This window comes from Mustelus asterias, unplaced genomic scaffold, assembly GCF_964213995.1.
Source record: "Mustelus asterias unplaced genomic scaffold, sMusAst1.hap1.1 HAP1_SCAFFOLD_1785, whole genome shotgun sequence".
Classification (NCBI taxonomy): Eukaryota; Metazoa; Chordata; class Chondrichthyes; order Carcharhiniformes; family Triakidae; genus Mustelus; species Mustelus asterias.
This window is the reverse complement of record NW_027591730.1, coordinates 3,181-18,079: the sequence shown is the minus strand read 5'-3', so window position 1 is coordinate 18,079 and position 14,899 is coordinate 3,181. Positions and strand designations below refer to the sequence as shown.

The window sequence follows — 14,899 nt, the reverse complement described above, 5'->3', positions numbered from 1 at the left end:
GGTAGTGTTTCACATTCCTACCATTCTTTGGGTGAAGAAATTCATTGTTCCCCTCTGTTGTCAAATAATTGGCATTTGCTACCAAATAAACCTGTTGGACTTTAACCTGGTGTTGTTAAAACTCTTACTGAGTCAAATAATTGCACATGAATAACAGCCACTTCAAAAATATTGATGGATGATTAGAGTGCAAAAGGGAAGAAAAATGAATTGATTGCATTTAGTGCAACAAAGATTAAATGTGAAAAGCTAGTCAATTAAAAAAAAATAAAGATTCTGAAATGCCGATAACATTATTAAATACTACTATCTTATTGTACAGGATTTCAGGACTCAAGACCATGGTCACTGATGTCAATCTTGGCTTCAACAAGCTTAGTTCTGTTTCCTTAGAGCTTTGCACACTGGAGCACCTGATTCATCTGGATCTTAGGTATGCTGGATTCTTGCAAACTGTTGTGTGTTTTGGTTACATTTTCATTTGTAACTTTGGGGCTAAATAAATACATCTTTTTCATTGAAAATTAGCTCTCTATTTTCTTGGTTACTGAGGCCAAAACTGCACAATGCTAATTCTGCAGTAAAAGTTTATCAAACCTTATCACTCGGGGTCCATGCTTGCGTATTATCCCCACTCAAGAGGCCGGTGAGCAAATTTCAGAAAGATAAGACTTGGCACAAAAATAGACTAAATTTCAAAAAACATTGGGATTATAAGGAACAATTGCTGAGCAAAAGGACAGCAATGTCATATCAATAAATTGTTAAATTTAAAAAGAGCAAGTAATAAAAATGACTGAGTGTGAGACGGTCTATTTATGTATGTGGGTGAGTGTCAGTGTATGTGGTGAGACTGAGAAACCTGAGGCTGGGCGTAAGGCAGACTCTCACACACCCCCATACACTCATTCAACCTCGCGCAATCAACCCCACTCATGTATTCACATTCCCTCTGACACTCTGTCACTCACACTCCCCCCTCTCTCGCGCTCTCTCACGGCTCCCCCCTCTCTCACGGCTCCCCCCTCTCTCGCCGCTCCCCCCTCTCTCGCCGCTCCCCCCTCTCTCGCCGCTCCCCCCTCTCTCGCCGCTCCCCCCTCTCTCGCCGCTCCCCCCTCTCTCGCCGCTCCCCCCTCTCTCGCCGCTCCCCCCTCTCTCGCCGCTCCCCCCTCTCTCGCCGCTCCCCCTCTCTCGCCGCTCCCCCCTCTCTCGCCGCTCCCCCCTCTCTCGCCGCTCCCCCTCTCTCGCCGCTCCCCCCTCTCTCGCCGCTCCCCCTCTCTCGCCGCTCCCCCCTCTCTCGCCGCTCCCCCCTCTCTCGCCGCTCCCCCCTCTCTCGCCGCTCCCCCTCTCTCCGCCGCTCCCCTCTCTCTCGCCGCTCCCCCCTCTCTCGCCGCTCCCCTCTCTCTCTCGCCGCTCCCCTCTCTCTCTCGCCGCTCCCCCCTCTCTCGCCGCTCCCTCTCTCTCTCGCCGCTCCCCCTCTCTCGCCGCTCCCCTCTCTCTCTCGCCGCTCCCCCTCTCTCGCGCTCCCTCTCTCTCTCGCCGCTCCTCTCTCGCCGCTCCCCTCCCTCTCTCGCCGCTCCCCCTCCCTCTCTCGCCGCTCCCCCCTCCCTCTCTCGCCGCTCCCCCTCCCTCTCTCGCCGCTCCCCCCTCCCTCTCTCGCCGCTCCCCCCTCCCTCTCTCGCCGCTCCCCCTCCCTCTCTCGCCGCTCCCCCCTCCTCTCTCGCCGCTCCCCCCTCCCTCTCTCGCCGCTCCCCCCCTCCCTCTCTCGCCGCTCCCCCCTCCCTCTCTCGCCGCTCCCCCTCCCTCTCTCGCCGCTCCCCCCTCCCTCTCTCGCCGCTCCCCCCTCCCTCTCTCGCCGCTCCCCCCTCCCTCTCTCGCCGCTCCCCCCTCCCTCTCTCGCCGCTCCCCCCTCCCTCTCTCGCCGCTCCCCCCCTCCCTCTCTCGCCGCTCCCCCCTCCCTCTCTCGCCGCTCCCCCCTCCCTCTCTCGCCGCTCCCCCCTCCCTCTCTCGCCGCTCCCCCCTCCCTCTCTCGCCGCTCCCCCCTCCCTCTCTCGCCGCTCCCCCCTCCCTCTCTCGCCACTCCCCCCCCCCTCTCGCCGCTCCCCCCCCCCCTCTCTCTCGCCGCTCCCCCCCCCCCCCTCTCGCCGCTCCCCCCACTAAATTCTACTTTATTTAGAGAGTGACATTTTCAGAAATTGTAGTTTAATGAATTTGTACTCTAAATCCACTCTCCACCAGCCACATTGCTGTAGAACAGCATTTTATTTACTTGGGGACCTGTTAATCTTTAATGAAGGAAAAATGGAGAGGCAGAGCTGTCCCTATGCTAAGTTGTATAACTCCCAGCTATGTCGACTGACAACATTGGCAGAAGGCAGGGCAAGTCGGAAAGGCCACAGAAGAGAGTGGCATAGGCAGATGGAGTTAAGCAAGGAAAATACCTTTCACCAGCAGGAGGTCTACCCTCACTAATCAAATTGGTTAGAAGCATATACTCTCGATGTTTAGGCCACAGTGCTATTGGAGATCAGGCTCATCAGCAGAATAGTGAGGTTTCCATCTCCAGAAAAATTTTAGCAGCACAAAACTATAAAAGTTGCAGGCTAAATATACAGTGCAGATAGGAAAATTAGGAATTGGAACATAATTTTAATAATCGAAGGTGCAGCAAATCAGTAATTTTATACAAGTTCAACATGGGCAAATATTCAATGACTAAGGATTTTTAAAGTAAAACATGTTTTTATGTTGTGTTTTAACTTGTCCTGAAAGAAAAGTTTTGCACTTGAATGTTTTACTGGTCACTTTCTCATAAAACTTGAGACCTGCTTGAGAAAGAATTCTGAAGGTTTGGGCTCGAGAAGTGTGAAAATTAAATGTTTTGTTAAAAGTTCCTTTTTTTTTGCACATATGTCACTAATACCTTATCATTATTTTCTTTCACTCTGAAGAAATAATATTTTGACTTCACTGCCAATGGAAATAAAAAGACTACAGCGATTACAAACTATAATCCTTTCTTTTAACAGGTTAGTATTTTCCTTAGAAAATGAAATATCACTATCTTCTCAGTATTAAAATAATACCATTTCATTTCTCTGGGCTGGGTTTGAATTTCTCTGTATGCACGTACGGCGTTTCTGTATCGTGCTGAGAAAAGTAATATAAACTACATCATGTTCAGTACGGTATTGTATATTTATGTGCGAACTTCAGATAACATTTTAGTAACAATGGTGGACGATGGGGTATTTTATCTGTTGTAAATAGTTTGTATTGTGAGAATGGAGCTTCATCTGAAATGCTAAAATTGTGCGCTTTGTCGAAAGCAACAAAATTAACTTAGCTTCATCATTTTGTAATCTGTTCAGCAAAGAAAATTGGCTTTCTTATGCAGCATTTTTGCAACATTTCTTTCTAAAACAAATCCAACATAAATTGTATGTCAACCTGGATTAGGTGCTACACGTTTTCCAAGAGCATTCCTCTGATTTTCTTTTGTGCTGTGAAGGATTTCCTTTCTTTTCCAACAGAACAAAGGCACGATATCTTGGATTTTACAAATTGATTGTATTTGCTTGTACATTGGGGAAGTTTTACAAATGAATTTATTAGATTAATAAACAATATTGCCTCTCCAGTTCCTATCTTGGTTGCAGTTCAAACAGTTACAAATGGATTTACATTATAAGTATATAAGAATTAGGAATAGGAATGGACCATTAGTTCTCTCGAGCTTGCCCCATCATTGAGTAAGATCGCAGCTGACCTGATTGTGACCTCAACTTCACATTCTATCTACCCCTAATAACTTTTGACTCCCCACTTGATAGTCAAGAATCGATCTACCTCAGCCTTAAAAGCATTCAGTGACACTGACCTCACAGTCTTCCAGTGAAGAGAGTTCCAAAGACTCATAACACTCAAGGAAAACATTTCTTTTCATCTGCAACTTAAATGGAGGACCCCTTATTTTTAAACTGTGTTCCCTACTTCTAGTCTCTCCCACAAGGGGACATCCTTTCAGCATTCACCCTGTCAAGTCTGCTCAGGAATTTGTATGTTTCAGTAAAATCACATTCTTTGAAACTCCAATGGGTAAAAGCTCAGCTTGTCCTACCTTTGGTCATGACAACACCCCACAACTCCCGACCATCCCAGTTATGATTTAAGTGAACCTTCTCTGAACTGCTTCAATGCATTTATATTAGTTCCTAAATAAGGAGACCAAAACTTAACACAGTACTTCAATGTAATCCCTAGGCCCCAGCCCCCATATGCCCTGCCCCCTTAGCACTGTTTGATGGGCAGTGCCATGGTGCCCCTGGGCATGGGCACTTTGCCCCTTGGGCAGTGTTGGGCGCATAGGCTAGCACTGCCAGGGTGCCCATGCCCAGGGGGCACCATCCTCATGCCTACTGACCCCCTAAGGGGACCCCGAATGCCCCCCTTTCACTCCAGTGGGGTCGGGCTGCTCGTTCCCCAAAACTGGGGAGTTAGTGGAATCCCTGCTGGAGTGAAATACTCTGGCGGGGTGGGAGAGGCTAGTGGGCCTGGAGAATTCAGTCCTGGCCTGCTAATAGCATTTATTAGCCTCCCCGCTGATTTCCGGCATGGAGCAGACCACGCTGGAAATCTGGCACTGGGAGACACTAGCAGAGTGCGAACTCTTGCGCGAATCCCGCAGCTCCCCTCCCCCCCCCCCCCCCGCAATTCTCTGGTCCGCTGCGCTAAAACATTAGTGCACGGGATAGGAGAATCACGGTCGAGCTCTTATTTTAAATGCAACCTTGTTAAATGCTTCTGGAAATATAAGTTCAGCACACCCAGAGGTTCCCCTTTATCCACGTTTCATGTTATTTCATCGCATCTTGCCAACCTGAAAAAGACTGTTTTCTATTAGCTAACCAATCCTCTATCCATATTCATGTTACCCCCTACACTGTAAGCTCTTAATGTGAATGTAACCTTGTCAAATGCTTCTGTAAATACAAGTACACCACACCAGAGGTTCCCCTTTATCCACGGTTCATGTTATTTCCTCAAAGAACTCCAATAAATTAGTTAAACATGATTTCCCCTTTAACAAAACCATGTTGACTCTACCTGATTGCATTGAGATTTTTTAAGTGCCCCGCTAAAACCTTCTTAATCATAGATTCTAGCAATTTCCCAATGACAGATGTTAGGTTACCTCACCTGTAGTTTTGTGCTTTATCTCCTTCCTTTCTTGAATAGGGGAGTTGCATTCGCTATTTTCCAATCTAGGTAAATTCGAAAAATTAAAACCAATCTCAGCAGCCACTTCTTTTAAGACTAGGATGAAGTCTATGAAGACCTGAGGACTTGTCAGCTTTTCTTTCTAATAATTTTCTTAGTGCTTATTCCCTGGAGATTCTAATTGTTCTAAGTTCCTCCGTGCCTTTCACATCCCAATTCACAATTATTCCTGAGATGTTATTTGTTTCCTCCACAGTGAAGACAGATACAAAATATCTGTTCAATTCATCCCGTATTTTCTTCTTTGCCATTATTTCCCCAGTCTTTCTCCAGCGGACCAATGATCACTTTTTAAAAATTTTATTTAAAAAATTTTTTTTATTAGCGTCACAAGTAAGCTTACATTAACACTGCAATGAAATTACTGTGAAAATCCCCTAGTCACCACACTCCAGCACCTGTTTGGGTACAAGGAGGGAGAATTCAGCATAGCCAATGCACCTAGCCTAAATCCTAATCCATCATCTTTCCATTCTGCAGTTGGATTAATCTAACACTTGTTTTGATGGATCGTTTATCCATTATTCAGTTCACTCAAAGTGCCACAGCCCATGTCTTCAACTACACATAGGCATGTGTCCCTATCACTACTGATCTGACCAAACTCCCCTTTATCCCAAAGAATTAAATTTAGGATATACAACCTTACCTTCTTGCTCCACATCTTCATGCCTGCCTTCCTATCTCCAACCCTAAACCCATGGCTATCCCCTCCATTCTCCAATCCATGGCTGCCACTTCAGCCATTTGTTCCCCATCCTCTAGAACTCCTTCCCTCTGAAACGTCACCTGGTCTATTTAAAAAAAATCTTCAAGATTCCCTTTCATCAATCATGCTTTTGCCTCAACCTTACCCACTCTTCCCCCATGCTTGGTGTCAACTTGCTATCCACTACCCTGTAAAGCACTCTGAAACAGCTGTCTGTATGCATTGAGGACTGGGAAAGCTTGCCTGTAGTTTTTCTGAGAAGCAAGAACAGCTTGTTATAAATATAAATTGTAATGTTACATAAAATCAAAGTAAGATGGTCAAACTGTTGGGGGGTCTAGTTTCAAAAATGTTGGTCTTGGAATTTGAATATAATTTGATCAGTTTTAAAAACTGCAGTGAGTTAAATTTAAGTGTACATTGGTTAGGCTGGGTGTGCGCATCAAGTTATTCAAATTAGTTATTATGATATTTTGCTCTTTCAAACACTATAATAAAAACTTTAATAAGTCTATCACATCTATAAATATGTTTCTTAATTTCTGTTCAGCATGTTTTGTATTCAATCCTCAGGTTTAAAGAGTTCCCTTATGTCTTATGCCATATCCCAACACTGGAAACTATTCTTATAAGTAATAATCAGGTGGGATCAATTGATGCATTCCAGCTGATGCAACTTGACAAACTGATAACACTGGATATGCAGAACAATGACATAATGCAAGTCCCACCAGAGCTGGGAAGTTGCATAAACCTAAGGTAAAACTAGTAAATGTTCTAAAATGAACTTTCTTCACAATATAAAAGCTATTTTTATAGATTTTGTATTTTGTTTGTATCGGTCCAGCTTGTCTGTTTTAACATTATTGTTATTTTATGAAAAAGTAAAAGACCAATATCATAGAAATGGGAGCTGGAGTGGGCCATTCAGCCCCTTCAGCCTGCTCCACCATTCAAGACTACCTTGGCTTATCTGATTGTGGCCTTAGCTCCACATTCCTCTGTGCCCTTCCCCTTTGACTCCCATGTAAATCAAAAAATGTCTAATTTGTTCTGAATTTATTCAATGATCCACTCCTCTCTGGGGAAGAAATTTCCAAAGACTAACAATTCTCTCAGAGAAGGAATTTCTCCTCATCTCCTTGGATGGGAGACCCCTTATTTTGAAACATTGATCCCTTGATTCTAGATTCCTCTACAAGAGGAAGCATTCTCTCAGCATCTACCCTGTCAAGCCCCCTCAGAATATTTTATGCCCCAGTAAGATCACCTATTAATCATCTGAACTCAATGAGTATAAGCTTGCTCAACCTTTTCTCATATGACAACCCTTTTCATCCCAGGAATCAGCCAAGAGAACCTTCTCCAAACTGCTTCTAATGCATGCATATTCCTTCTTAAATAACAATAGCAAAACTGTACACTGTACTCTTGGTGAAGTCTTACCAATGCTCGGTAAAGTTGACTTCCCTATTTGATACCCTATCCCCCTTGCAATAGAAGCAAACATTTAATTTATCTTCCTAATCACTTGCTGTATCTGCACTCTAATTTGTTGTGATTCATGTACAATAACACCCAAGTCCCTCTGTCCTGCAACATTCTGCCATCTCTCTTCCCATTTTAATAATCTGATTTATGTACAAAGCATCTCTCAGCCAATGACATATTTTTGAAATAGTCTGTTGTAATGTCAGAAATATTGCAGCCAATTTGCATACAACAAATTCCCACAAACAACAATATGATAATGATTGGATAATCAGTTTTTGTGTTAATTGAGGGATAAATATTGGACAGAATAACAAAGATAACTCCCTTGCTCTTAAATAGTGCCACGGGATAGTTGACGAACCTAGCAGGGTCTCGATTTAACATCTCATCGGCACTTCTGATGGTGCAGCACTACCTAATTACTGCACTGGAATATTGACCTAGATTTTTGTGCTCATTTCTGGAGTTGAATTTGAACCCAAAACCTTCTGACTTGGAGACGAGTTCTCCCAACTGAGCCACAGCACACTTGATTCTTGTTGCACTTTAAAAAGGTGTAATGCAGTTTTAAAAATCCCAATTGAAATTGCTTGTGGTTATTAAGAGGATAGTTTTAAGAAGAATAATTGCAATTCAAGCTGTTAATGTGGATTTAATCACTTTTACATGGTTTTAGTTGGTTTGCTATATGACAACATGGTACAGATAATTATTATAATTCACCAGATGCTCCCACTCAACTTTATTTACTCATACAGAATTCAGTAGTTTTGGGGATTGAAATCATTTGCAATTTATTTTAATATATATTTGTTCTGGAATGTGAATGATGCTAGCCAGGCTGAAATTTCTGCTACTCTTTAGTTGCTCTGGAAGAGGTGTTTTCTTCTTGTCTATGATGTTAGGTGGGAAAAAGGGTGTGGCAATATATGTACAAGTCAAGATGGTGTGTGCCTTGCATGTGGTGGTGTTCCCACAACATAACTGTTCTTGTCCTTCTCAGTAGTGGAGATGACAGGAAAGTGCTTGTGCTGAAATAATTGTGGTGAGTTTCTACAGTGCATCCTGTAGATAGTACTTACAGCAGCCACAGTAGACTGGTAATGGCTCTGCAGGATATTGATTTCATGACTGGGGTATTAATGAATGTACAAAAAAATCATGATTAATTCCACAGATACGTGGTGTGAAATGAAATTTGTTATGCAGTTTAGAAAATATTGAGATAGTTAATGGTGGTATTTAGGTACGAAATATAATTTTCCTCTATTTCAAGAATTTAAACTAGCACAATTATTTTTAGAGAGTTGATAAAGAGTCAATTACTAGTGCAATTGAATTAGCAATAAAGGATAGACGATGCACAGTATAAATTTTAGTCAGAAATTGATAAATGATGAAAACATCATATTCTGCCACCATCATTTGGGAAAACTGTCAAATCAAACGTGCAATTTTTAAAAGCTTAGAATATGAAATTTAGGTAGCTTTCTATATGATAAATACGTTAAGTCATACTGTGCAATGAGAGCATCTGAAGTACACTCCTCAAGATGGGTACTGAGGTATTGGATCCATAGTTTCTCCCCACCTCTGACTTCTCAATCCCATTTGTCAGTCTCTGTGATGAAGTTTGCACTTCTGAACAGGAGTGTGAAATCAAGGGCAACCATGAGATTGCTAAATGATTCTTGTGGGTTTCCTAGTAGCTGAGCAAACATTATAAGATTTCCAGCTCACCTTCCAGTGTTTGCCTTTTTTAGTTATTTTTTCCTGTTTGAATCACCCTGTACCAGAGTTTTGCCTCTTCTCTTCCCTGTCCATCATGAGTTCCATAATGTAGAACAACGCATCTGACTGTATGAGCTGTATAATGTTAGGTAAGAAAAAAGGTGTGGCAATATATGTGCAAGTCAAGATGATATGTGCTTTGCAGGTGATGGTGTTCCCACAACATAGCTGTTCTTCTCCTCAGTAGTGATGACAAGAAAGTGCTTACTCTAGTGTACAAATTTGTTGCCGCTTTATTTTTTATTGTAGAACTCTCCTCCTTGAAGGAAACCCATTTCGTAATCCAAGGGCAGCTATTTTGGCCAGAGGAACAACTGCAGTCCTAGACTATCTTAGAAACCGCATTCCTACATAAATCTGTGCCTGGGAGAAGGAGGATCACTCTTCTGAAGATGTGGAAACTGTTTAAAGGTTTAATCAGGACAAAGTATTTTGGAAGCTTTGGAAGAAAATTAGTTTGTTCTATTATATTAAAAATAGTTCTGTGTTTTCTAGACTATTTCCATGTTTACAGATTGAAAGTGAACTTAATTGGCTCGAGTTTACTGCCGGTAAATATAATGTACATGATTTAAATAAATAAATTGTCTGGGTATCAACTTTCATTGGACGTGGGTAAAGGTCCTCAGTCAACACTATTACGTTGCATGCCAAAATCATAAGTGTACTTCACTGCAGCACATGATTGAATCCTTCTAATGTAGAATACTACTAATCATTTTATGCCTGAATTGAACCATTAATTTTTTTCTGTAACTATCAGGGCAGAAGTGCTTCTAATTTTTTTGTACATTGAATTCTGGAGTATATTAAGTCATGTTCTTACACAAATCTGGCTGGGGCTTTTTTTTCCCTGAATTCTGTCAGCATTCAATATTTTGCATTATATTATTGTTTCAATCTCCATGCTTAATTGAGCTTTTGGCAGTTATTCCTTTGTGTTTGTATAATTGGAAAATTCATTAGGACCGATTATTCGACCATTTGTGATATATGTGCACACATTTTCCAGTCAATGGTGCTCTTGACTTTTATGTGAACACATTATGTTTTAACTTTCAAAATAAATGATCAGATATGACTTGATCTGTGTTGCAGTTTGTTTTATACCGAATCTAACTGTATTCGTTAGTTTCCCAACAGCTAAAAGTAATGTTATCAGCTCTGAGGCATTTAGAGCAGGAACACTCAAAAGTCTATGCTGAGTTTGGCAATCTTTACAAGGATGGCAGTAAAGAGGCATGGGAGAGAGCTGCTAAGGTCCACTGAACCATATTCTAGCAAATGTTGTAAACTTTGAATAGGTGATTCTCCTATCTCACTGCGCTGCTTTTGTAGCCCAGCGGGACGAGAGACTCAAGCGGAGGCTGTTTTGCGGGCTCCCACTGGGCGCCACAACCTCCGTGCATCTCCGCTAGCCGTAACTCTGGCACCATCAGTTCCGTGCCAGAAATTGGGGCGGAGCTGAATAATTTATTTAAATAACCATGTCCATCTATTTTAAATATCATTAGTGGGCCTGGGACTGAACTCTCCAGGCCTACTCCATCTCTCTTCTCATCACCCCCCCCACACCACCCCCCAAAGTCCAGGAGTGTTTCACTCCAACGGTTTTTAGTATAGCTCCCCACTTGCAGCCGAACCCTGCTGGAGTGAAGGGGGGCACTTGAGGCCCCCCCCCCCCCCCCCCAGAGGGGTTGGGGTGATGCCCTCTGGGCATTGCCAGCTTGGCAGTGCTGCACTGCCCAATGGGCAGAGTGCCAATGTCTAGGGGCACACTGGCACTGTCCATTGGGCAATGTCAAGGAGGTGGAGCCTCTGGAAAGCTATCGGTGGGGGGGGGGGGGAGGGTCCTGTTGCCACTCAGGACAGAAGGAGGGAGGCCAGTGACCAGGGCTGGCCAACGGGGGAGGGGCATCGGGGCAGACAGAGGAGGGTGTAGGGTGAAGGCTGGGCTAGGGTCCAGGCCAGCAATTGGGCTGTGGGGAGGGGTCGCAGGGCTGGCCAGCAATGGGGAGGCTGGCAGTGCATGCGCTGATCTCGGCGCTGACAGATCGGCGCATGTGCAGTGTGCCACTCGGTGCTTTGCGGCTGGCCTCTCCAGCGGGAATATTCATGCTGAGGTACTCTGCAGTGCACAGTGTGTGGGAGATTCATTTTGAAACTCTTGCTGAAAAAACCCGCAGGATTTACTCTAGTTTTTACGCGGATTCAACATTTAGAATTTTTTGGGGAGAATCGCGCCCTAAATCTTAGTTCTTATGGAAAGCTATCAATTTTGGTATGATTTGACAATGAACAAAAATCACTATTGGCTGCTCCAGAAAAACAAATCATGAACACAATTTTATATTTTGACAATAGCATTAATACATTAAGAATTAATTAATTCAACCTAAAAATTGGGAGTTAAAAAACTATGAAATTCAGTAATGAGACTTACGCAACACAGCGTCGGCATGATAAATCCATTTAGCAAGAGATATTTACAAGTGTGTGACAAGTTAAATTAACATTTGTTCATTAAAGAGACTTCATACATTATTCAAACACTTTTTTTAATACAGAAAAAATCCCAGAATTTCAAAGCCGAAAAATAGCTCTGTTATACTTTGCACTCACATTGGAATGAGTGGTTTGATTTCTTTTAATCTCTGGTAAAACTTTTCCAAATATATACATACAGAATCTGCAAAATGCATTCTGAACACAATATACACTGTACCAATAAAATAGTGTCAATACATAAATAAAATTGGAAGGATTAGACTTGCATGTGCATTTCAACAAACAAGTTTGTCAACTTCACTATAGTCTGTGAAACTAAAAACTGTAAAATCTTGTAAAGTTTTTTTTTCCTTTTTGCACATAAAGCAGCTTTCAAGTCCAATAAAATATTTTTGACTGCAGAAGCAGATGTTTACATTCACAATCTAAATGATTAAAATTTATTTAAATGTCATTGACAGTTATTTACAAAATACTGCAGTTAGAGACTAAATTTTACTGTTTTTTTTCTCAGTTATGAATTTTGACACATACAAAAGAGTGACAGTTTTTCTTGTACATCAACAAAGCTTTACATAAGGGTTCACTTTTACAATGCAACCTGTTCTGTAATACCTAATCTAGTGCTATTCATGATGTGACCCATGTGTTATTTGCCTCCTATCTGACATCCCATATCCATGATGCACAACAGATATGCTGCCTCATGCACTTTAGGAGCTCCATTCCTGACCTACCCACCTATGGGATGTTGCCCAAGCTAGAATTCAGTACTACTCCCTTCCCTTACCTTCTTACTCCCCATGCAAGAGAACCTACTTCTATGAATTGATCCAGTAATATTTTTCCACTCTTCCTGCGTCATCCTTCAATGACCAATCATGGCTTAACTAAAATTTGGAGTCCAGCACGAGTGTTACGGGCACAGATCATGTCCCGTTATGTTACTCAAAATAGCCTTGAAGCAATATATTGGTGGGAATTTTTATTTTCAATTAGAAGTTGATGATTAGCAATTACAGTATTAAAACTGTAAGAAAGAATTCTGCATCAGAGCAAAATAGGGAACGTGAAATAAAAGACACCTTTGGCCGTAAGAGCTCTGAACAGAAGCAACTGAGATACTTAAAATCATACTTCTGTTTCAGCACACCTTGAAAAGCAAAAAAAGAGTAGTTTGAGCCAATTAAGACTATTTTGAAAGCACCATATTTTTGGAAATTTGGAAAATAAATTACAATTTTAGTATAATTTTAACCTTGCGTACATTCTGGTGGCATGGATTATATTACTGATGTATTTGTTTGCTGTTGGTTATGCATAAGCAATTGTACCTACAGTGAATTTCCATAAAGGCAATAAATTGTATCAACTATTGATGTACATGCAGTTACAATAGTAGACTTAAAATCGAGGTAGTAGACTTAAGCCCATTATATCTTAAATTAGCAAAATAAAAAACTGTAGATACTTGCTTTATTAAAAACTGTGTAGCTGGGTACTGAATAAAGAAGATGTTCGGATGTGAATTAATCGCCACTGCAGTAATGACAGAAATCTGAAGCTGCAGCAGCCTCATACATTGAAGGAAATATTGCGCACTAGGTTTGGTCTGTGAAAAATTAATCATTACTGCATTTAATTCTTAACCATGGGGATTGATTTATTTTCATCCTTTAACAAACAAAATTTAACCCATCACAACACTGGCATACCACCCCCCACCCCCACCCAATTTTCTTTTTATTTGCCCAGGCACTCTCAGGTTACAAGTCTTCTAGTTGCTAAAATGAAGAACAAGAGCAAGGATAAAGAAGAAAAAGGGAATATTAAGTATTTAAATCATAAAAAGAAAACCTTGCAATTTATATAGGATGCCCAAAAACACTTTACAACCAATGATGTGTACGTTTGAAGTGTAGTCACTGTTGCAGCATCAGATAAGTGACAACCAATTTGTACACAGCAAGCTTTCACATACAGCAACATGATAATGACTATGTACTGTGATTTAGTGATGCTGCTTGAAGGATAAATATTGACCAGGACACGGGATAAATTCCCCCACTATTTCTAAGATTTGTGCCATCTTTTACATCCACCTCCAAGGGCAGGCAGGGCATCAGTTTAACCTCATCAGATAGACAGCACCTCTAACTGTAGCACTAAGGATTGAACTGGAGTGACAGCCTGGTTTTGTGCTCAAGTTGCCGGACGGGGCTCAGACTCAGGAGGTGAGATTGCTACCAACTGAGCCATGGTGCCAGTCACATTAGATTTAATAAATGGTTACGGATCACAGATAGAGAATGTGGGACAATAGTGGCAATAAGGAAAAAATATAAATATTTTAATTGAGTTGTGAGCTTAGTATTTGAATTGTTCACTTAGTATAAAAGTAATTGATGTGAGTATCTTTATTGCCATAATATTAGTGTTGAAAGGGTTAATTTTGAGTATATGCTTTGCAACATATTTTGCGTATTCTAACTGACTAAACACACTGCATATTCATTTTAATGGATTATAAATTGAAAGATTTACTTTTGGAATACTTGATAAATACACTGTCAATAAACTTGCCCAGTTCCCTTTCACTAACCTCATCCGACTGGGGGAGCTGTTTTAAAATGATTATTTCTCTTTTTTTTATAAAATTGTACATTGTTATTAAATCTCAGGTACTACAATATAAACTGGCACTTGTCAAAAAATTAATTAGAGTTTCAATTATATATTAAGCTGTTAAGCTCTGCGAAATGTGTTGATCATCCAAGTTTAATCCCTTTGCGCATTGATTTAGCTAAGTCATCTGCTGGAATCAGAATATTATTTATATAGTTAAGTAATACAGCAGAGAGAAGGAGACACTATATCAAAAACATATTTTCCAAAAGTATTTAAAAATCAAAACATCTAAGTTCTTTTTTAATAAAATGGAAAATGACACTCCAACTCTCAGCGCAATTAATTCTCCATAATTATAAACTGAAGGAATATTCACCGAACCAGAAAATGTTAGCAAAGATATTTTTAAGTAAAATGAAAGAGAATGGATGCAATATTTATAATAATATGCTTGAGGCACATTATGAAGCTTACATTTGGCGGTAATGT

The 14,899-nt window shown here is 41.3% G+C and overlaps 1 protein-coding gene across 1 annotated transcript in view; it reads left to right on the top strand.

Annotated features, from left to right (window-relative positions):
• The window catches only part of lrrc40 (leucine rich repeat containing 40), a 60,998-nt gene extending 50,638 nt beyond the window's left edge, over nt 1-10,360 (top strand). Inside the window, exons 12-15 of the mRNA XM_078206787.1 lie at nt 323-433; nt 2,952-3,029; nt 6,563-6,748; nt 9,524-10,360. Coding sequence (XP_078062913.1) covers nt 323-433; nt 2,952-3,029; nt 6,563-6,748; nt 9,524-9,629 — 481 coding nt within the window. The 3' untranslated portion in view covers nt 9,630-10,360. The remainder of the gene's footprint in view (nt 1-322; nt 434-2,951; nt 3,030-6,562; nt 6,749-9,523) is intronic.
• The last annotated feature ends 4,539 nt before the right edge of the window (nt 10,361-14,899 follow it).